This window comes from Nyctereutes procyonoides, unplaced genomic scaffold, assembly GCF_905146905.1.
Source record: "Nyctereutes procyonoides isolate TBG_1078 unplaced genomic scaffold, NYPRO_anot_genome, whole genome shotgun sequence".
In the NCBI taxonomy this organism is placed as follows: domain Eukaryota; kingdom Metazoa; phylum Chordata; class Mammalia; order Carnivora; family Canidae; genus Nyctereutes; species Nyctereutes procyonoides.
In genome coordinates, this window is record NW_026575043.1 from 26701974 (window position 1) to 26723316 (window position 21343).

The following is a 21343-nucleotide window of genomic DNA, read 5'->3' on the forward strand; positions in this document are numbered from 1 at the left end:
TGCGAGGCCGCTCCTCAGGCTGTGCTGTTCACCCGTAAAATCCAGAATATTTTATCCTCCCTCCCTCCTCCCTCCCTCCCCCTCCCTCTCCCTCCTCCCTCTCCATCCCTCTCTCCCTCCTTCCTCTCCCTCCTCCCTTCCTCCCTCTTTCCTCTCCCTCCTCCTTCCCTCCCTCTTTCCTCTCCCTCCTCCCTCTTTCCTCCCTCTCCCTTCTCCCTCTCCCTTCTCCCTCTCCCTCCTCCCTCTCCCTCCCTCCTCTCCTCCCTCCCTCCCTCTCCCTCCTCCCTCCCTCCCTCCTCCCTCCCTCCTCCCTCCTCCCTCCTCCCCTAAAGCAGCCCAGCACCCCGAGGTAGGCTCATGTCTCTGTGACAACAAGGTGGAAATGCGTAGTGTATTCTGTCATGGTTCCAGCAATCCAGACTCAGGCCCTCCGTCTCTGTCCCAATCACTTATTCACTTGACCGTTTCAAAATTCTGGCTTGTGGGGGAGAAACCTGGAGAAGCCTGGAGAATTCTGGCAGGCTGCAGGTGCACCTGGAGGCCGTGGAGCGCCTTGGCTACCTCCTCCCGCCAGGCGAGACCCGCCCTTCCCAACCGGCCTTACGCAAGGACCCATGAAGTTCATCCAATGAGTATTTTAATTAGCTGAAAAAATTGCAAATGCCAGTTTTAGAGCCAACGGCAGGAAGTCCTCCGCCCGCGCCGGTCTGCCCCGCTTCCCCCAGGTCTGGGGGCCCCGTGAGTCCCGCCTGCGGCCCCTGCCCTGCAGCCTCCTAGGACTCGCCGGCCTCCGACTCCTCGCGGCCGACCGCACACGTGCCCGGGGACAGGTTGGCATCGTCCCGCCTCATCAGGTGTATGATCTCGTTGTACAGACGCCGGGGCGCGTCCAAGCCCCAGATGAAATCCACATGTGCCCATTCGGGAATGTTCTTATGGTAGATGAGATTGGTCACCTCGGAGAGCAGGGCCTTCACGTCCTCTGGGTTGGAAAGCCAGTCCTGGCCCCCCGTCCACATGGCGGTGGGGACCGTCATGTCCCTGACTTTGTACCTCACGGGCGTCGGCTGGAAGAAAGGGATCATTGTAACTGGCATTTCTAACGGTCACCCTCGGGGTTCCAAGCCCAACGACTAATATTTCAAGTAAACAGTAAAAGTACGCCCTGGGCTACGGGGAAGGGTCCTGGGCACCCGGGCGGGGGGGGGGGTGGCCCCCAGGTGTGCTCAGCCCCTCCGTGCGGGTCCCGCTCGCCCCGGGTGCCTCGCCTGCGACGGGGGGGACCCTAGCCATGAGGAAGTGAGGGACAAAGCTCGGGGTCGGGGGTCCCCTCCACCTTAAGCATGAATTTCCCATCGTCCCCCATGAACAAACGCGCACCCCGAGAGCGACACTTCACGAACTTCACGAGGCCCGAGGGACAGAGGTTCTCGGGACAGGCCAGAGGCTGGAGCCCCGAGGGGGCCGCGGGGTCTCCGCACAGACTCTGCGGGAGAACGGAAGGCCCCCGGGGCAGCCCCTGCTCCAAACCCCGCGTCAAGCGCCCCGGAACCCAGTGGTTTCAGGGGAGGGGAGGTCCACACCTGGGGGGGCTTTGGAGGGCCTGGGAGAGGCCTGGGGGGGGACACGGGGGGGCCCAGGGGCCCTGGGGGGCCGGGGGGATATGGGGGCATCTGAGGGGTCTAGGAGGGCCTGGGAGGAGGGCCTGGGGAGGTCTGCGGGGTCTGTGGGTGGCCTGGTGGGGTCTGGGGGCCCTGGGGGACCTGGAGGGGACACGGGGGCGGGTGCCTGAGGGGTCTGGGAGGGCCTGGGGTGGCCTGGGGAGTTCTGGGGGTGTTGGTGGGTGGCCTGGGGGTGGCCTGGAGGGGTCTGGAAGAGCCTGCAGGGCCTGGGGGGGAACAAAGGGGTGCCTGAGGGGTTTGGGAGGGCCTGGGAGAGGCCTGGAGAGGCCTGGGGGTCTTGGAGAGCCTGGGGGAACATGATGGCGGCCTGGGGGGGCCTGGGAGGGCCTAGGGGTCATGGGGGGGACATGGAGGAGACATGGGGAGCCCGGGAGCTTGGAGGGGGTTGAGCGGGCCCCAGGGGGGTCCAGGTGGGTCTGGGGGGCCTGTGAGGGCCTGGGGGGGCCCATGGGGCCCGGGGAGGCCTGGCGGTCCTTGCACTTCCCGCCACCTGCCCTCCGCTCCCCTGCCAGCTGCCCGGCCCAACTCACAGGCCTTCGTGCAGATCGTGCGCCCAGCGGCCCAGACGTGCCTGAGCTCCAGGGCCGTGTGGCCAGGGCCACGCCCACGGGGACACAGTGAGGAGCCCCAATTAGAGCCGGCGGCCCGGCGGCCTGAGGGAGACCCGGCTCGGCTGGGACCGGTGGCTCCCCCGCTCTCCTCGGGGCCCACCTGCGGACGCCTGGAGCGTGCTGGGCCCGACGGCCGCCCCCCGTCCTTCCCCGGGGCCTACATTGCCCGAGCTGCTTGCTCCAGCAGCTGACACATGGACGCTGGTGGCTTAAGACCGTCCTGGGGGTGCATCACTTCCTCCAAAGACACGTTTTAGGGACCAGCCAACAAGGACCTGATGCCAGGGAGTGGACGCCTGCGCCAAGCCTCCTGGTCCGGGCGCTGCCCGTGGGGACTCAGGTGACGCAGGCGGCGGAGGATCCAGCTGATCTGGGCCCGTCTGCCCCATGTTCTGGGCTTTGCGGCCTAGGCTGCCGTGGGGAGGGGACATCCCGCAGCCACACTCTCAGGAGCTGGCCCTTGGCCACCTACCAGGCTCCCTCTGGCTTTAGGGCCGTGTGGTGGGCACCTGTTTGCAGCCTCACATGAGCTAACAACGACCTCCAGTCGGGACCTTCTGCTCAGAGGAGTACGATGCCTGTTTCTGAGTCCCCGCAGCTGTTCATTTGATTCCAGAGCATCGACTGGGCATTTTCTTAGATGATGTAATGACTTTCGTATTTTTCACTCGCAAATTACAGATGCATTAAAAGTGTGATTAGCAGAACTTTTAAGGATCGCCTAGTCTAATAATAATAATAATAATAATAATGTTTAAATAATTTGAGTAAATAAATATTTGGACGAAATAAATTAAGTAATTTTGAGTAAATTATTATTATTATTACTATTATTATTTAAAATAAGCTCCACATCCAGCATGGAGCCCAATGTGGGGCTTGAACTCATGACCCTGCGATCAAGACCTGAGCTGAGATCACGAGTTGGACGCCCAACTGACTGAGCCACCCAGGCGCCCATAACCCAATGATTTTTAAGGATAAAGACCTGGGGGACAGCAGAATGGTAGCAGCCTGTCCATGACCCCACAGTGGTAGTGCCTCACCCCTGCCGTCCCCCCTGGATCCCTCCAGCCACCACACAGGGCACGCTCTTCCCTTCCCTTCGCCGCCGGGTCTTGCTCCCTAGAACCAACCTCCCCCATGGGGAGCGTTGTCCTACTCCATCCTGAAAGCAGGAAGCCTCTTGGCCAAGCCGCGAACTTCTCTAGTTTCAAATGCAATCAAGCCCGAAGTCGTATTTTATTTCCTCCTCTACAAAAACCTGTCACTACAACACCCCCCTCATTCACCTCAGAACGATGCGTTGACTTTCTTACCTGATTGCCTTTCTCCAGATTTTTGGTTTCACTCCCCCAGTCAAATGCCCGGAGCTCCCCAGAATTCACTGCCTGAAAGGAAAGCACATCGACGGGACCTTCGAATGCACACCGGGTAGCGGGGGTTGTGAGCGGAAGCGGAGGGCAGAAGCTGAGCCGCTCTTCCGCTCGCTGTTAGGACAAACCTCAAGAAGCTAAGGCAAGAGGCGGGCCCCTGGGGCACAAGAAGGTCCAGAGGAGCCCCGGCCACCAGGTCCCGGGGGCCCCGCCGACCCCTGCGGGCTGCGAGGAGCGGCCCCCGAGCTGCGTCAGGGGCTGACGCTGGGAGGAAACCCAACCCAAGTCAGAACTCTTCACACTTTTGAACATAGGTCTCCGTCCTGTCCCCACTCCTTACACACGTACGCGCACTCACACGGCCTTGGGGGAACTCTGGGCTCTGAGTCCCCAGAGAAACAGGACCAGTGTTCGTGACGTTTAAGTTCAGTGTTGTTAAACCTCTCTGCTTGAACTGGGGGCCTTCCCGGCTTTTTTCAACAAAGCTGTGGTTGTAGCAGGCGAGCATCTAAGGTCAACCGTGCTCGAGCTCCGTCTTTACCTGTCCTATTTCCACAGCAAATCTGTCACTCCCCCGTGTTGCCTACAGTGAGCAGGATCAGGGGCAGCACTCCCGCATGCGTGAGGGCATCATCAGCACCCACTGCCCCTGAGTGGATTCCGCGGGGTCCGGGATCTGCCCCACTGGCCCCAGAGACGGTCATGGGACTGACAATGGGACCCTTGCCCCTGGGGCCTGCAGCCAAAGGGCTCCCGTGAGTTAGATCCTGCCTTTGCTGGAGGAACCGCAAGAAGAGTGAAAACACACTCTCCTGCCCCACGCGTGAGGTGGCTTGAGGCAGACAGAGGTCTCCCTGGACCATCTGAAGTCACTCACTCAAGGTCCCCCAAGGATTCCTGGGGCCAGCCCTTCCCCCCATCTCCTGAGAAGGTTCCGTGTTCTAGATGGAATTCACGGTCGAGACAGCATTGATGAGATCGCATTCCATCTTGGAATAATTGTGAAGTAACACTGGGGCTGTCGGAAGGGCATCCTTTGCTCCAGACAAAATGCACAAAGACCCTCGGAGAGACGACAAGGTGGGCATTCCTACCTGGCTCCAGTGTAGGATATTTTGCACAGATGTTCCAGCAAGAGTGTGAGCGACGTACACATTTGCTCGGCTCTGTAACAAAACACGAGGGGTTTGTGGGGGCCCGAGAGCTCACAAGACGTGCGCTGACACCTCTGGGGTGTCAGGCTAAGAAATGGAAACATCATTAAGTGACTCTTAACTCTGGGAAACCGAACTAGGGGTGGTGGAAGGGGAGGAGGGCAGGGGTTGGGGGTGACTGGGTGGCGGGCACTGAGGGAGGCACTAGATGGGATGAGCACTGGGTGTTATTCTGTATGTTGGCAAATTGAACACCAATAAAAAATAAATTATTATTAAAAAAAAAGTGATCGCAAGGATTCACCAAACCGTACTACACACGTGTGCACGGATAAGAGACGCCACTGAATGTGCTCCTGGGCGTCTCTGTTGTCATCCGATAAGAGATTCTCTTTAGGCAAACTTTACTAGGGACAGAGGTTGAGCTTCTGCCTTCAGCCCAGGGCGTGACTTCGGGGTCCTGGGATCGAGTCCCCACGTCGGGCTCCCCGCAGGGAGCCTGCGTCTCCCTCTGCCTGCATCCCTGCCTCTCTCTGGGCCTCTCATGAATAAATAAATAAAATCTTAAAAAAAAGAAGTTTGCTAGAATAATTAAGATGAAGGCTCTAGAACTGGGTCTGTATTCACGGCACTCGCCCACCCTCGGGACGTGAGACCGGTCACTCCTCGCTTGGCTTTGGAAGACGAAGCATTTACTAGGCTCCTGCTTACCATGTTCATGTTGTTGGTGTTAAATCCTCCCATAAGTAGCAAGACATTGCTACAGATCTGATCGATAATCATCTGGCCACACAGGTAAATAGCAAACTGTCTGAAGAATCTGGTCTGGTACAGAAATTCTTTCTTACCAAACAGTCCCTGTAAAAACATGACGCAGAAGAGTAGTCATGACATCATGGCCAGGAAGACGTGAATCCAATTTAGTCTAATATTCTTCAGTTTACGACGGAGTTCCATCCCCTGTAAACCGGTCATGAGTTAGAAATATCATGAAGTCGAAACCGGGGACTGCGGAGGCTGCCCAGCATCACGGGAGAGGTCCGGCCCCAATATCTCTAGCCCAGGAGAAGATCAACATTCAAAATTTCAAGTATGGTTTCTACTGGACGTGTATCGTTTTTGCACCATCATAAAGCCCCAAAATCATTAAGCTGAGCTACTCTAAGCCCCAAAATCATTAAGTTGAGCTACTCTAAGCCCCAAAATTATTAAGTTGAGCTACTCTAAGCCCAAAAATCATTAAGTTGAGCTACTCTATGTCTTAGCAAATAGGGTTGGAGGACTCGTCTACACAGACAAGGAATTATCCGAGGAGTCACATACCTTGATCATCATATCCGGGAGCAGCAAAAACTTGGTGCCAGGGCTTTTCGCATATTTAACAGTGGCTATGGGCGCTAACGCAAAATACATTTTGACTTTCTGAGCCAGTTCTGGCATGGTGGAGAAAGCAATAAAGCCTACGAGAGGAGAGATAGGTCAGTGTGGATATCGCATAGCCTAGAACCTGTAAGACGCTGATTTTACTTTTACCAAGTTATTTCAGTAACGACGCGTGCTCCTGATTTAGGTGTCCTAGGAACGTGTAAGCCCCAACACCTCAGCACTCCCAACAGCGCCTGGCACGTACCCTCCAGCTAGCAGGTTCTGCTTGCATTACGGGGTCAAGCTATTGGGGCCAACGGTGCAGACTGTACGTAGACGCACATGGAGAAGCAACTGTGCCCCGGACACTCCTCAGGGGACTGTCACAGCTCTCACCTCATCGAGGTCCCAAACTCTCGTGAGGTGTTTTTGACAAATCTCCACCCCGCAGCGAAGGAAAGCGAGGAGATTCCAGCCGCCTCGCTGGTCGGCGACAAGCATGTTCTGAGACGCAGGGGGTGTGGGGCTGGTAGGATGGTCTCCCTGATGCCCACCTTTCCCGGAACCCCAACTGTGATGTGATCCCATAGACAAATCATCTACGGAACTGGGCCCCAACACTTATCTTTGTGCTAGACCAGGTCTAGGACCCTGGCTAAATCAGGCTGGCCTCTGGGCCCGTGAGAGTCTCTGAGCTACTGCCGCCCAAGGACCATCTCCATGGAGCCCCAGGGGGAAAAAAGGCCATCGCTTGATGCCCGGCCATGGTCACCATCTCTGAAGGGCTCTACGTCCGTGCATCTCCGTCTAGGCTGACGTTTGCAGCCCAAGCGGGAGGGGAACCTGGAGACGGAAACTTGGGTCACGTGACTTCCTCCGGTTGCGGGAGGAGAGGGGGTATTTGTGTCTCCACTTTCCCCTCCACGTGATCAGGTTGGCAGCCACATGCAGCTGTGCTGTCGGGAGGACGGGCTGGGGCTCTGTCAGACCATATTCTCGCTGGCCTGCGACCCTATTAGAGCTGCCCTCAGATGTCAGCTTTGAGGACTCGAGCTAACCTCTCCCAGCAAAGCGCGTTCAAGTCCTGCAGGGAAGTGGCCGCGTGGCCAACGGCGAGAGGGATCCTAGGAGCTTTTGCCCCCTTCCCCATCTCGAAGCAGCCTTTGGCCTCATCATCGGCACCTTTGTCTTGATGTCAAGCTGGGCAGTGTGAGTGTAGAGAAAAGACAGTCTCACCGGCCCCCGGACCTCGGGGCAGCCCAGGCCTTAGTACCCCGGCGCAGCCCAGGCCTTAGTACCCCGGCTTCCTGGAAGTGCGTGGTGAGGCGGGGCGCCACCAGAGCCGGCTCAGGATGTGGAAAACCCCGGAGAGGAAATGGGAAAGTCGGAGAGCACTGGGGGCGGGGGGGGGGGGGGGGACAGGGCGGGGTGGGGTAGCTGGACCACGGACAGGAGGGAGGGCGCACCGGGGGTTCGGCTCACCGCCCTCTACCTCGGGCACCAGTAATAACATTATATGGGGATTAGTTGACTTTAAATTAAAAAATATATTTAAAATAAGGAAGCAAACCAGCGCACTGATCGGCTGCCCTGAGTTCCAGGGGGCCCGTGCCCGCCTGGCTTCCTGGAATCCCATACCCGGGACTCCCCCGCCAGGTTGGCTTGAGGCCCATGGAGCGCACCAGGCCGCTCTGCTCCTGCCTTGTCCACGGGTGCTTCACTCAGGGGTTCACCTTGCAGGTGGAGGAGCCACATGTCACCTAACCCCCCTGCCACCGCCATTGCCTCCAGCACCCTGGCCCTTCCCACGTCCCCTGCTTCTAGTCCTCAGGGCCAGCGGGGCGGGCAGGGCCGGCGCCAAGGGAAGGTGGGCGCTGGGCCCCAGGCCCCGTCATCACCCCCGCCCGCACCCCTGACCCTGCACCTGCCCCCTGGGAACCTACCCATGGTGGTGCCCTGTGAATAGCCGACGTAATAGATCTTTTCCTGGCCGCTTTTCTGCAAAATAAAGTTTATGACTGCAGGAAGATCAAACCTAGCCATCTCATCATAACTACAAGGGGAAAAGACAAAGTCACGTGAAAAATTAGAATCAGAAACAACGAAAGCAGCCCCCCTCCCGGGGGTTACAAACAGGCCCTCAGTGTGCCCCACTGGTTTGTGGCTGCGCCCCCGGGGCCCTCACATGTGACACATGGCGCTGCTGGACCCGTGCACCGTTTGCACTCTCTGCACACGGCGGTTTTCTGCAGACGGTGTCACGTGACCCGCCGCCCTGGGGGCGCCCTGCTGTGCCCCAGCGGAACCCCACCCGGCCCTACAGATCATCCCATAGGGAAGGGCCTGGCATGCCTCGGGGGCCTCCCTGTGCGGCTGTGGATAAGGAGCGGGTTAAATGCCAATAGGTCATTAAAACCCTTTTGTAGACCGACCGTGACATACGGATCAGCCGCATTAAGTCCCTAGGGCCGAACAGTTTCCCTTATGTCTCTAAGGTTGCCTGACGGCGGCTCTTTCTGGGGGTAACAGTCCGGTCAGTACCCGAGGGGAGTTAGTCCCGGGTCCGCACCCACAGGGACGTGGGCCTACACCTTGTCTCGAGCCCTGACCCCAACCACCACTGTCGTCCTATTAGCCAGACCCCTTCTTCCGTTGGAGAAACCCAGTCCTCCCCAAAGAGTCGCTCACTAACTAAAGCAATTGGGGAGATCGGGTAGGGTGTTGGCGACCCGACCGAAGTGAATCATCCGAGTGCGAGAGGCCAGATTTGACCCCGCATCCGCCTCCACTCTCAGGACCGTGCTGTACCTGAAAGCCCAGAACTCATCTTGGTCTATGGAGAGGGTCTTGTGCTTCCGGGACCAGGTGTTGCCCCTGCTGTTCCCCAGCCACACGTCAAAACCGGCATCGGCCAGGATGAAGCCCAGGCTGTTGTTGGGCAGGTTGGAGATCCAGTTGCTGGCGTCCCCCAGCAGGCCGTGCTGCAGCAACACCACCGGCCGGGGCCCTACGTGCAAGAGACTTCAGCTGGGAGGCGTGGCCTCCATCTTCCTGGCCCCCCTCGAGCGTGCAAGCTCTGGGGTCCAACACCCCCGTGTTTGCCTGTGGATTGAGCGGCTTGCTAGATCGACAGTGTTAGTTGGTCGCTTAACCTGTCTGTGTCTTGATTTCCTCAACAGAAAAAAAACAGGAATTCCATTAGGATTAAGTAAAACAGTGCGCAGGGAGCAGAGGTGACAGTGCCCAGGACGCGCCATGTCCCAGCGATCAGGGCGCTCATGTAACCATGAATATAATATGTTGCACGATGGTCAACGTACGCGTGGTTGTGTTATAGGATAAAGGTACCCGTGCGTGCGTGTGGCGTCTATACCGAGGGTGCAATGGTTTAACGACGACCTTTCATGTCAAAAAGAGTGACAAGGCAGCTGGAAGGAGCCCCCACACTCCAAGTATGAGAAAATTTGAGGCTCAATATTGGTAACAATAAATCACCCCCGCCGCCGCCCCGTGAACGCATTGAGTGCCCGGGTCGAAGGGCGCCAACCGTGGGGCGGGCTGCAGCAGGCTTCACAACGCCACGTGGCGAGGGCCTGGCTACACCTCTGTGGTGTCCCCACCCCGCGGCCTGGGGAACCTGGGACGTACCCCCCCGCCCCCCGCTGCCGGCCTCCTTCCCAGCATCCAGGTGGAAAGCGCCAGGAAGTCAGGCACACAGAGGGGCGCGGGATGGGCACTAGGTGCGGCTCGGCGCTCATGACCCAATTCCCTACTCCCGGGGACGTGCTGCAAGGACACAGGAGAACGGCCTTCTCTCTAAGGGGGTGCACAGGCCAGGCCCTGAGAGCTTCCCCGGGAGGCCCTTGCAAGCTGCAGAAACAACACCCACCACCAGAGGGGACTGTCCTTCCCCAACCGGACCCAACCCAGGGAGGGTCCCCCCAGCTCCCAAACCCTGAAACCGGGGTGACCAGTTGGGGGAGGTTAGCAGGATGTGAGCGGAGAAGCTCCGCCTGGGAACGGGGCTGCGGGGGCCCTAGCTGGGGCGCCACTCGGTGCCCCCGGGAGCTGTGCTTGCTCACCTCCCGGCAGCTGGAGCTCAGCGAACGTTCCCTCTGCAGCTGCAGGCTCCCGTGTGCTTGTGCAGGACCCATTCACTCACTCACCCCACGCACACGTACGGGCGCCTGCGTGTGCCCGGCACGCTTTTAGGCGCTGGCTGTACGGCCTTCCACGAAATAGAGAAGATCCCGGCTCCCGGAGAGGTTACCTTCTGATCAGGGGAGACAGCCAATGAGCCAGCACGTGTGTGTCCTAGCAGGTGGTACGTGCTCGGGGGAAGGAACGAGGACACCGGGCCAGACCCCACCCGGGGCACGGTGCTGCCGTTTTCAAAGGGGTGCTCAGGGAAAGAGCACGATGGAGAGCACCCGCACGAGGCCCAGGCCAGGGCGCAGGTCCCCACAGCGAGAACCGTGTGTCCAAATGCACTGAGGTTGGCTCATGCTACACATGTAGGACACCAAGGGCAGCTGCGCAGCTGGTATTTAAAAAAATCCGGTTTTCGGGACACCTGATGGCTCCGTGGCGGAGCGTCTGCCTTCAGCCCAGGGCGTGACCCCGGGGTCCCGGGATCGAGTCCCACGTCAGGCTCCCTCTGCTTCTCCCTCTGCCTGGGTCTCTGCCTCTCTCTCTCTCTCTCTCTCTGTGTCTCTTGTGAATAGATACATAATTTTTTTTTAAAGTCGGTTTTCAAAAAAGCTGCAAACGGGCAAATTGGAATACAACAGAACCCTGCAGCTTGTTGGCCCCGAAGACGACAGCATCCACCCGACCTGCTCTGGTCCCAGTTAAGAAATGGGTCAGAGTGGCGGGCAGGTCTCTGCAGGTTTCACAACCTTCTAGCAAAGTGCCGGCCTGGGCTCCCGGACAGGTTGCCCAAGCTCTGTGAGCAGCAGTTTCTCCAGGTTATTGTGAAAGTTAAATGAGACGGATGCAAATAGAGCCCGCGGCATCGTAGCTGGCATCCAGAGGGTCCTACCGGGTGTCCTCATGACACGGCGCAGCTGCTGCGGTCAATGTAGACCCACAGCACCCAAAGGCACAGAGCACACGCTCACTGGTGACGACATGAATTTTTTAAGCCGGCAATAGCTGAAAACCCCATATACTGAAAAAATGGGATTCTATGAATTGAAGCAATGCATCAAAAATCAAAAATGCACACCTATTGCTTGATTCTTAAAACACTCCAGTGAAGCGCTGGGCAAGGCCTCAAATACTTAAAGGGCTATTTGGCTGGGGCTATGGGGTATGCGGGGTGTTGGCTGGGGATACGGGGTATGCGGGGTGTTGGCTGGGGATATGGGTATGTGGGGTGTTGGCTAGGGCTATGGGGTCTGCGGGGTGGGCCCGGGCGCCATGCTGGAGCTCGCCTTCTTCATTAGCAGGGATCGGCGTGGTCTGTTCAAGAGACAGTCCCTGGACATTCCAGATTATCCACATGAGAGGGGTTTGGGAAATGGGTTAAGGCCTAGAAGGCGTCAAGAAATGGACCTTTCCTGAAGGTCTTTTTTTTTTTTTAAACAAACCCTATGTTTCTTTGAGATCATTGAGGATATTGGGGCCCACCGGGGCGGTGATGATGGGGTGGAGGAGGGAGCAAAGCTGCCTTCCGGCCCAAGCAACGGGCCACAGTCTGTCACAAGAACCCAGACCCCCGTGCACACACTCAGGTCACGAGGGGATCCTCACTACCGACAGGTGGGCACGTAGGGTGCCCGGGGTGAACCGTACCTGCATCCCTAGGTTGCGCCAGGCCTTGAGGAATTCGGTTAACAGAAAGGATGTACCCGTCTTCCGTGACGACTTCATACTCCTCGCAGGGATAGCCTTGGTGTCGGATGATCTCACTCTGAGGGAAAAGCAGCGTCTTTTGAATTCAGGGCTGTGTGGCCGCGCTCTCGATGACCCCAAAGCAGCAAAATGGGATGCCTGGGGGGCTCGCGGTGGAGTGTCTGCCGTCGGCCCAGGGCGTGACCCCAGAGTTCCGGGATCGAGTCCCATGTCGGGTCACCGCAGGGAGCCTGCCTCTCCCTCTGCCTGGGTCTCTGCCTCTCTCTCTCTCTCTCTCTCTCTCTCTCTCTCTGTCTCATTAATAAACAAATAAAATGTAAAAATGTAATGAGGAGACCGGGCTAGAACAACGGTTCCCTAAGTGTGGGCCCTGGACCGGGAGGGTCAGCGTCACTCGGGCGCCTGTTGGCTTCCACGCCAGCCTCGAGCTGGGGACTCTGAGAACGGGGCCCAGCACTTGCATTTCCACGGGCTCCTTTGGAAAGTCCGATTCCCTGTAATGTTTCAGAACCGGTCGGCCCGAGCTCGGGTGCCGGAGCAGGGGTGCGTGCTGGGATTCCCCAGGGACACGTACATGTACAGGGTCCCGGTTCGGTTTGGGGCGAAGGCCCAGGTTGTTGTAACGCAGCCAGTGGGGCATCTTGCCCAGGACAGCTTATGAGAAACTGTAGGTCATGCATTCCCATTCCCTCTTTTCGGCCCTCGGGGTCTGTGGCTCTTAAGGGAACAGAAAGGCCCACGGGATCCCCCTACTCAAATTTTAATCCTGGTTCTAAGGCTATTACGCAAACCAGTTGGGCAACCTTGAGACAATTAGCAAACCTGTCCCCATTCCTCGGCGTAGTCACCTGCACGTTAGGGGTTCTCGAAAGGAACGTGGAGAGATAATGCACAGTAACACCCACCGGGTCCCCCGGCACACAGTAGGTCATCAGGGAGCATCGGGGACGACTGTAATTAAGAACCGCCCGCACGCTCTTGGGTAAGTCCTATAGGTTTGCAGACTTCAGCTGGAGAAGCCTTTTTTTTTTTCAGAGCCACTTTCCTGAATCCCTGACTCGGTTCCCCCTCTAAAGCCCGGAGAGCACCCTGCGAGGCACACCCAGGGCGAGGTTCGGGGAGACCGGCTAAACAGATTGCCTCTGTGCAATAAGGCAGAGGAATGTGTGTGGGATCTGCGGGCCAGCAGCCTCCCCTCCCCCGGGAGGGCTGCGATTATGGGCTACGTGCTCGGGCAGGCCTGGGCTGAAGTCGTGGCTCCGCTGCCTGCCGGGCTGCGGCCTCCCTTAGGTTGCTTATACCCCTCGATCCCAAAAATGGGGACAACCCTACGTACCGACGGGGCCGAGCCTTGACAGCTCTCAGTCACGATGTCTCCTAGGGGGCGAGTCACACGATAGGGTGGGCGACCCTAAACTCAGCTCAAGAACTTGAGAGTAAGCCAGAAAGTCGGAGCGACCGAGAAGGCTAGCGCATCGTCCGTGAGTCGTGCTCACGCGAGGCTCTAGGTCCCCCTGTTGCCAGTCTATGGGGTACCCGGCCTGGGAGGCGGAACGAAACCCCTGTTAGAATGGCACAGGACGCTCCTAGAAGCAGGTGTCCTGGCGGGAAGAAGGGTGGGATGAGAGCAAGCAGAAAAGGAACAAAAGTCACCAAGGAAGTGGAAATGCCAGAGCTGGGTGTGGCCCAAGATGGGATTTCTCTGCTTCTGGAATGAACCTAAGAAGCCAAGAAAAAGTTAGATCGCGCTCCGCTCGGGGCAAAGGGATGAGGTCATTCACCCGGGTTTACTGACTCTGTTCAAGGAGAACAAAGGCTGGCCCGTCCCCAGGTTAGCGCATCACCGCCCGGCGAGCGAAAATCGCCACTGCGTCGCAGGGACGTGATACTAATGCAGGTAATGCCTGGGTGCAAGAGTGGGCATGTGAACCACTTCATTTCCTTCCAGACACACACAAAAAAAAACAACACCCAACTTACGATATTCATGAACGCCTCTGGATCCACAGCTTTGGTCGGCAGACGTCCCGAATTCACGTTCCTCTGGAACAGATACGCCACCAGGATCAGAAGCCACATCTGCATTCTGGGTGAGGTGGTCCACACTCTCGACAAGATCTTCGGCATGATCCAACATCTGCATGGATTCTGTGCCTGGCAGTGTAACAGCTGATCCCGATGCCAGAAGGATCTGCAGCTTTGAAACCCGTGTCCCCTGTGTTCCACCTACAGTTCCTGCCCCCGAATTCAGAGGCAAATTCAATGGAAACATGGCCCAGGATGTCCCAATGCCATCGGGCCCCTCCCACCACTCACATCACCTGTCGTCACCAGCCCTCACCTTCTCACCTTGCAGGTGTGTGGGACTTCCCTTGATGCCACCTGCAGTCACGTGCAGAGGACACAGCCCATAAAACCCTGTTCCTCATCATCAGGAAATAGGAACCATAGGGAAGATCATTTTTATTTTTATTTTTTTCCTTCCTTTTTATCTTTCTTGGAAGGCTGGAAAGATATGCGTTGGCAGAGAACGTTCCAGGCTTCTATGGCCACGTCCCAAGGCTTCGATGACCATTCCTTTCACTGCAGACCATGAGTGGTTTTGTTGGACATGTCAAAAAATAAGGACATTCCCTCTTCCTGGCGACGGGTGAGATCCCTGATCGGGAGCACATGACTCTTCCACGGGTGGGCCGCTTGCACGCGGCTCAGCCAGGCACATGCAGGAGTTTTTATTCTGGGTCATGAGCGCTGGCGAATGCCAGGGGACTCATTAGCCGGGTGCCTGGCAGGGAAATCATCTGCAGGAGCTACGCAGAGTTGCAGCCTAGTTACTTTCGGGGTCTAAATGTCCCAGTTGGGTCAACTGTGCTGCAGTGCGGGCACCCCCTTACCCGACTATTATGTAGGCAGGCCAGGAGCATAGGTAAAGAATGGGTTAGAATTTAGGAAAAGAAGGGGCGCCCGGGGGGGCTCGGTTGGTGAGGCGTCTGCCTTCGGCTCGGGTCATGATCCCAGGGTCCTGGGGTCAAGCCCTGGGTCCGGCTCCCTGCTCCGAGGGGATGGGGGTGGGGGGGTCTGCTTCTCCATCTCCCTCTTCCCCTCCCCGGGCTTGTGTCCTCTCTCTCTCTCTCTCAAATAAATAAAGTCAAGTCTTTAAAAAAAAAAGTTTAAGGAAAAACCCCTTGTTATTTGAGGTAATGTATCTCTTTGCCTGTACCCCAGCTCTTTGGAGCTGAGCTGGCACAGCCACCGCGAGCTGAGGCTCCTGGAACGGGGCCTGAGCAGGGGCGGATGGGCCTGCGGGAGCGTGCCCGGCACTGGGCCCGGTGCCCATGAGGCCTGCAGCCCGCCCTGCACCGCTGGCTTCCTACGTCGCTGCCCGCCTCGCCCGGCTTCGGGGAGTAGGGTCTGCACCCACGAGCGACCCTGACGTGCCCCACTCGGGCTCCAGGGGCCGTGAGCGGCGTGGACCTGTGCCCGACGTCACTGGGTAGCTCGGGGCTGTGCCAGAGCCGCAAAACCAGGGGCTTCAACTCTTTGGTTAGTATTTTCCCCACATGGGGGAAACATGTAACATTTCGGGGTCCTCTTCCCCGAGTTCTTCCCCGAGGCCTGACAGCTGTGTCAGAAGAAATAAGGGCAGTCTCTGGGAATTCTCTCCCTCCGACTTCTCTCCTGGGGCCCCTGGGGAATCAGGGGTGAGAGCCTGCCTTGGGCTCAGGGTGTAACCCCGGTCCCGGGATCGAGTCCTGCATCCGGGTCCCTGTTGGGAGCCTGCTTCTCCCTCTGCCTGGGTCTCCGCCCCCCCCCATAAATAAATAAATAAATAAATAAATAAATAAATAATCTAAAAAAAAAAGAAAGAAAGAAAACAGCCACTCAGGGGCACCCTGGTGGCTCAGGCGGTTAAAGGACCCGTCATCGTCTAAAATGGGTTTTTACCGTGTCCGCACATACAGGCGGAGGCTCTGAGACCGCTACATCTTGAATGAGGAAAACGAATCTCCCCTAACGTGCACTACATATAAATCAATTCAATATCAAAATTACATGGAAGCAATAGGCCTCACAGGACAGAAATTACAGAAAGATTAGGACACGGAGGACAAAGAATCAACACGTAGTCTTATTCAAGATGCACTATGTGTCAAAACTAAAAAAAAAATAAATGGAAGCACTGAGGGGGGCACTTGATGGGATGAGCTCTGGGTGTTATTCTCTATGTTGGCAAATTGAACCCCAATAAAAAATAAATTTATGTTTAAAAAAAAAGGAAGCCGTTAAAACAAACAAAACAGGACAAAACCCCCAAAAGAGAAAACTGTAATGCAAGCGTAAAAAAATAAAATAAAATGAAGAAACCCCTCAACGTGGGAAAGAAGCCCTCTTCCGAGTTGAGTCGTGCATTCCCCTAACCCTGAGCTGAGTCGTGCTGAAGCGGTTCCTGATCTTTTTCCTTCAGGGTGTAAGCTGCAGCCCCGAGTCCCCCAGAAAGTTGGAGTCTGTGCTCTGCAAATTACCGGAACGTCGGGATGCTCCAACTCTGGACCGACCCTTCCTTTCTCACCAGGCCTTATCTGGATCCCCAAGGACACTCCAGGCCTTCAGGCAAGTGGCCTCCCAGTGTGTCTGACACGCTTGAAAATATGGGATTCTCATTTGGAAATCACTCGATACCTCTCATCTGGATCCAACGACCCAGGATAGTTCTTTTCCTTTTTTTTTTTTTTAAGAAAATAAGAATTGTTTCCCATTAGGGATAAAGGTATTACATTCTAAAGCAAGGCGTGGTTGATTTAAAAAAAAAATGAAGAGTTCGGAGAAGATACTTAAAACATGATTGCAAAAGAAGACAACAGAATGTCCTTAGGATTACGTTAGGCGTCAGGACACCGCAGGGTTTTACAGGGACAGTTGCACAATATCGCGGTAGCTGGGTTGACAGAGGTGTAGCCGAAGACATGGGTGAGTTTTGTTGTTTTTTTTTTTTTAAGGTTTATTTATTTATTTGAGAGAGCACGAGAGCGAGCATGAGCAGGGGGAGAGGCAGAGGGAGCGGGAGAGGCAGGCTCCCCGTGCACTGGGGAGCCCCAGGTGGGTCCGGAACTCAGGACCTGAGCTGGAACCAAGGCTGGACGTCCAACCAGCTGAGCCTCCCAGGCGTCCCGATGTGGTTAACTTCTAAAGCCAAATAGTTGTACCCTACAAAAGTCCCCCCCCTCCCCGCTTTTGTCCATCTGGAAAAGCATTTAGGTTGCCCCACTTCCGAGGGACGGCCTTGCCGGGAGGCCGCTTCCCAGCGCCTCCCGCCACCTCCCACGCTGCAGGGTCTCTGCTGACACCCGACGCCATCGCTGACCCGGTTGCAAGTCCTACTACTCGGGCATGAGCACCATCGTTCGTCTGCATCGTCCTTCATCAGCTCGGCGTTTCGTGAATCTTTTTAATCGTGCCAGTCTGATGGGACCGGGGTGGCTTTGCACATTTTGTTTGCGTTTTCCTGAGTTAGAACGAACTTGGAAAATTTTCCTGTGTCCCGGCTCTTTGATTTCCCTTTACAAATAGCTCTTTCAGATTATTGACCTATTCTCTCTGCATTTTTAAAATGATTGGTTGGGCTTTGCATTTTTTTTAATGAATATTGATCTTTAGCTCATTCCACGTGCTACTGGTATTTTCACATTTTCCTCTTTCAAAATTTTGATTGTGGTCTCTATCTTCCATTCCCTTTTCATGCTACGGAGATGTCACCATGGTACGGAGCGAAGTCTCTTGAGGGCTTCCCTTGGGGCTTTTAGGTTTTCTGACTTTTTCCAAGACGAATTTTCTTTACCCCAAAGTTACAGAAATATATCCTGTCTATTTTCCAACATTTTCCCAATGCTTTTCATTTAGAACTCCAGACCGTTTGAAATTTATTTTTCAGTATGGGTGTGTATTGAATCTGGAATTTTTAAAATATAAATAATTATCCAGTTTTACAAGTACAACTTCTCTTTTAGTCTTTTCTGATTCCACCGCGATGAACGACACCTTGACTTTTCCATCTTCTGTAATAAGCTCCGGAGGCCCCGGAGCTCACATGATTTTCCTGGAGCAACGCGATGTTGTTTCCAGGCAGCTTTTGGCGACGTCTGGAGCCGGTTCTGGTCCCCGGCACCCGGGGAGGTGCTACTGGCCCCAGCGGTAGAGGCCAGGGCTGCCGCTAGACACCCTGCGGAGAACGTCCCCATGCAAGATGCCCCGACACCCGGGTTGTGGAGTCTCATCCTAGAGTCCTGACAGCCTGTGTGTTTAGGTCTGAGAAGAAATTCTACTTGGAAAAGGCGTGTGAACACGTGTCACCATCAGTGTTCGGAGTGGCTGGCCTTCTATGTTGTCAATAAATCCTCCAAGCATAGGGTGGCCTATGAGCTGGTTATCAGGAGTCAGGGCTGCCTGGTTTCCCGGCGAGAAAAAACGCGACTCTTCACACTGACTTCTCTGAGATCTCCTGCACGCTCCACGCCCCCGCGTCCTAGTCTCCCCAGCTGCAGGACACCTGTCGGCTCCTTGGGACCATGGGTGCACATACTAGGACAGGTGCACATACTATGACGGGTACACATACTATGACGGGTGCACATACTACGATGGGTGCACATACTACAACAGGTGCACATACTACAATGGGTGCACATACTATGACGGGTGCACATAGTACTACGGGTGCACATACTACGATGGGTGCACATACTAGGATAGGTGCACATGCTACGACAGGTGCACATACTAACTGTTCTTTTCCAAGCCCCGGCTTTGAGCGGCCCCGTGGCTGTGGCCCTGTGCCACACGCTAGTGGAGACCCCCTAAGAATCCTGTGATTGCTGACGCGGGTTTCCGTCCCCCCCAGACAGGCCGAACCAGGATCTCCAGGTCTGGGAGCAGGGACCTGTGCTCTCATCAGGTGCCCCGGGTGGTTCCAAGGGTGAGCTGGGCTCAGGCTGCTGGGGGGCTGCACCCACGGGTCCCTGTGCGGCTGATTCTTCCAGAGGGACTCTCACCTCGGGGGTGGGGTGGGGTGGGGTGGGGATGGAATCCCGAGGGTGGGGTAGGACTGGAGCTTTCAGGCTTCAAGTTTTCCCTGTGTTCACCAGCACCAAAAAATGCAGTAAAAAGATGATTCATCATCTCCACGGCCTCTTGAGATTTTTAAAACCTACACGGGAAAATCGGGAGGGTTGAAGAAGCAAACACGCGGGTTACTCATTTCTATGACTGCTAATGATAGTTTATGTCTGCTCAGTTTTCTTGCATCTCCACGTGGACTTAAATATTAATTATCGTACATCGATAATTGTTACATTGATAATTAACATTAATTATCGTACATCGGGGTGCATCTAACGAACCTATGTAGCTCAGCCTAGAGCCTAGGATCACGCGATGCCAAGAAAGTGCTGGGAGTCCCCACACGCCGCCCGTGGAGGCATTTTGCAAATACTACGATAAATGGGCCTTTCCACGTTTATTGAGATGTTGAGCACCCAGGGCCACTCAATCCCAGAGACAGTAGGTTTGAGAATAGCAGTGAAAGGCTCCAACTTTCCAAACTGCTTCCAGGATAGCAAAATAATTTTCTTAAGTAGCACTTAGGAAGGGACAACAACAAGTGGTTATCTTGAAGCCTTTGGATTTTTAGCATCCCCAGTTTTTTTTTTTTTTTAGCTTTTAATAGATTTATTATACTGATTGGTCACATGATTTCCTAGAGAGCGCGTCAAAAAAACAGGAAGAAGAATTTGAAGTGAACTGACAAAAATTCAGCATCGTGAAGGAAGACGTTTAGGATGAAAGAATTTGTAAGAAAATAAAATCTGAGAGCTAGATAAACAGTTCGCTGGTGAAGAGCATTTTGGGGAAAGAACCCAGAGTATGTGTGAGGACGCTGTTTTTTTTTTTTTTTTTTTTTTTTTTGTTTGTTTGGTTTTTTTTTTTTTTTTTTGACGCTGTTAACCACGGGGACTTGTGACACGGACGTCCCACCAACCTGCCATCCAGTGAGGACATTTATACAGAGAGATAAACCCGGCCGTCGTCAGTTGTAGGAGTCACTCACCAAGAAGGCAGCAAAGTAGCTTAGGAGCTGACCACACCGGCACCTCCGTCCCTGACACCTTTTTTCCCCTAATGATGAGAAATCCCCGCTTTGTTTTGTCACGAGGCCTGAGGTTCCATGAATACAAAAGAACGTGGTTAGTGAGGCCAGTGAAGTGGAAGGAGCACTAGAGGAGGAGTCAGGGTCTGGTGTTCCCCGGGGAGCTGGTTGTGAGATCCTGGGGAATTCACCTCCCTCATGGAGGCCCTGGAGTCTATAAAATTCAGTTGAAACCACATCCGTAGTTTTCAAACTGAAATTCAGTAGTTTTCAAACTGTTTTGTTGGAGTCTGGTTTCTTTCTTTCTTTTTCTTTTTTTAAGAGAGTATAGATGTCATGACATTTATTAAAAGGCATGCTACAATGCTATACTTGTTAGGACAAGAGATTAGAGATATCAAGCAATAGTCAGCAAATATACAAACTGAACGAAAATGGAATATACTGTAGAGTACAGAAGCTTGAATTACCATGCTCTATGCATATAGAAAATATGTTTTTTAATATTTTATCTTCTCTTTGCATTTATAACATAGTTCACTTAAACGATCACAGAATCCTTTTTTTTTAAAGATTGTATTCATTTATTCATGAGAGACACGAGAGAGAGAGAGAGAGAGAGAGAGAGAGAGAGAGGCAGAGACCCAGGCAGAGGGAGAAGCAGACTCCATGCAGGGAGCCCGACGTGGGACTCGATCCCGGGACTCCAGGGTCACGCCCTGAGCTGGAGGCAGATGCTAAAGCACGAAGCCACCCAGGGGCCCCAAGGAGTCTGGTTTCTGTGGAAGGGCCGCAAAAAGTCTGCTGACAGGGCATTCAATTTTGTTTTCAGATGTAATTTTACTCATTTAAGTAACTGCTTCACACGTAATTGCAAATGTCTGTTTGTATATCAAAGTTCACATCGGCAGCCACGTCATCCTTAACCTGTGCTAGAAATGGAGAGGGGAATGTCCTGTGCTGTCTTGTAGAATTGAAAAGAATTAATGGGAAAGGAGAAAAAAATGAGTGAGAAATATCAGAAAGGGAGACAGAACATAAAGACTCCTAACTCTGGGAAACGAACTAGGGGTGGTGGAAGGGGAGGTGGGCGGGGGGTGGGGGTGACTGGGTGATGGGCACTGAGGGGGGCACTTGACGGGGTGAGCACTGGGTGTTA

At 55.0% G+C, this 21343-nt stretch overlaps 1 protein-coding gene and 1 long non-coding RNA gene across 2 annotated transcripts; one reads left to right on the plus strand and one right to left on the minus strand.

The window, feature by feature from the left end:
• Positions 1-620: 620 nt before the first annotated feature.
• LIPM (lipase family member M) lies at positions 621-14318 on the minus strand. The gene is made up of 9 exons (XM_055322355.1): positions 14025-14318; positions 11985-12102; positions 8997-9195; positions 8132-8241; positions 6147-6283; positions 5535-5681; positions 4764-4835; positions 3613-3684; positions 621-1067 (listed from the first exon to the last, which is right to left on the minus strand). Exons 1-9 carry the CDS (start codon positions 14169-14171, stop codon positions 774-776), a joined length of 1296 nt encoding a protein of 431 aa, XP_055178330.1. The 5' UTR covers positions 14172-14318; the 3' UTR covers positions 621-773.
• A 162-nt stretch (positions 14319-14480) lies between these two features.
• On the plus strand, positions 14481-18267 carry LOC129507730 (uncharacterized). Its single transcript, XR_008664069.1, has 3 exons — positions 14481-14694; positions 16510-17012; positions 18050-18267. It is a non-coding gene; the product is annotated as an uncharacterized LOC129507730 (long non-coding RNA).
• The last annotated feature ends 3076 nt before the right edge of the window (positions 18268-21343 follow it).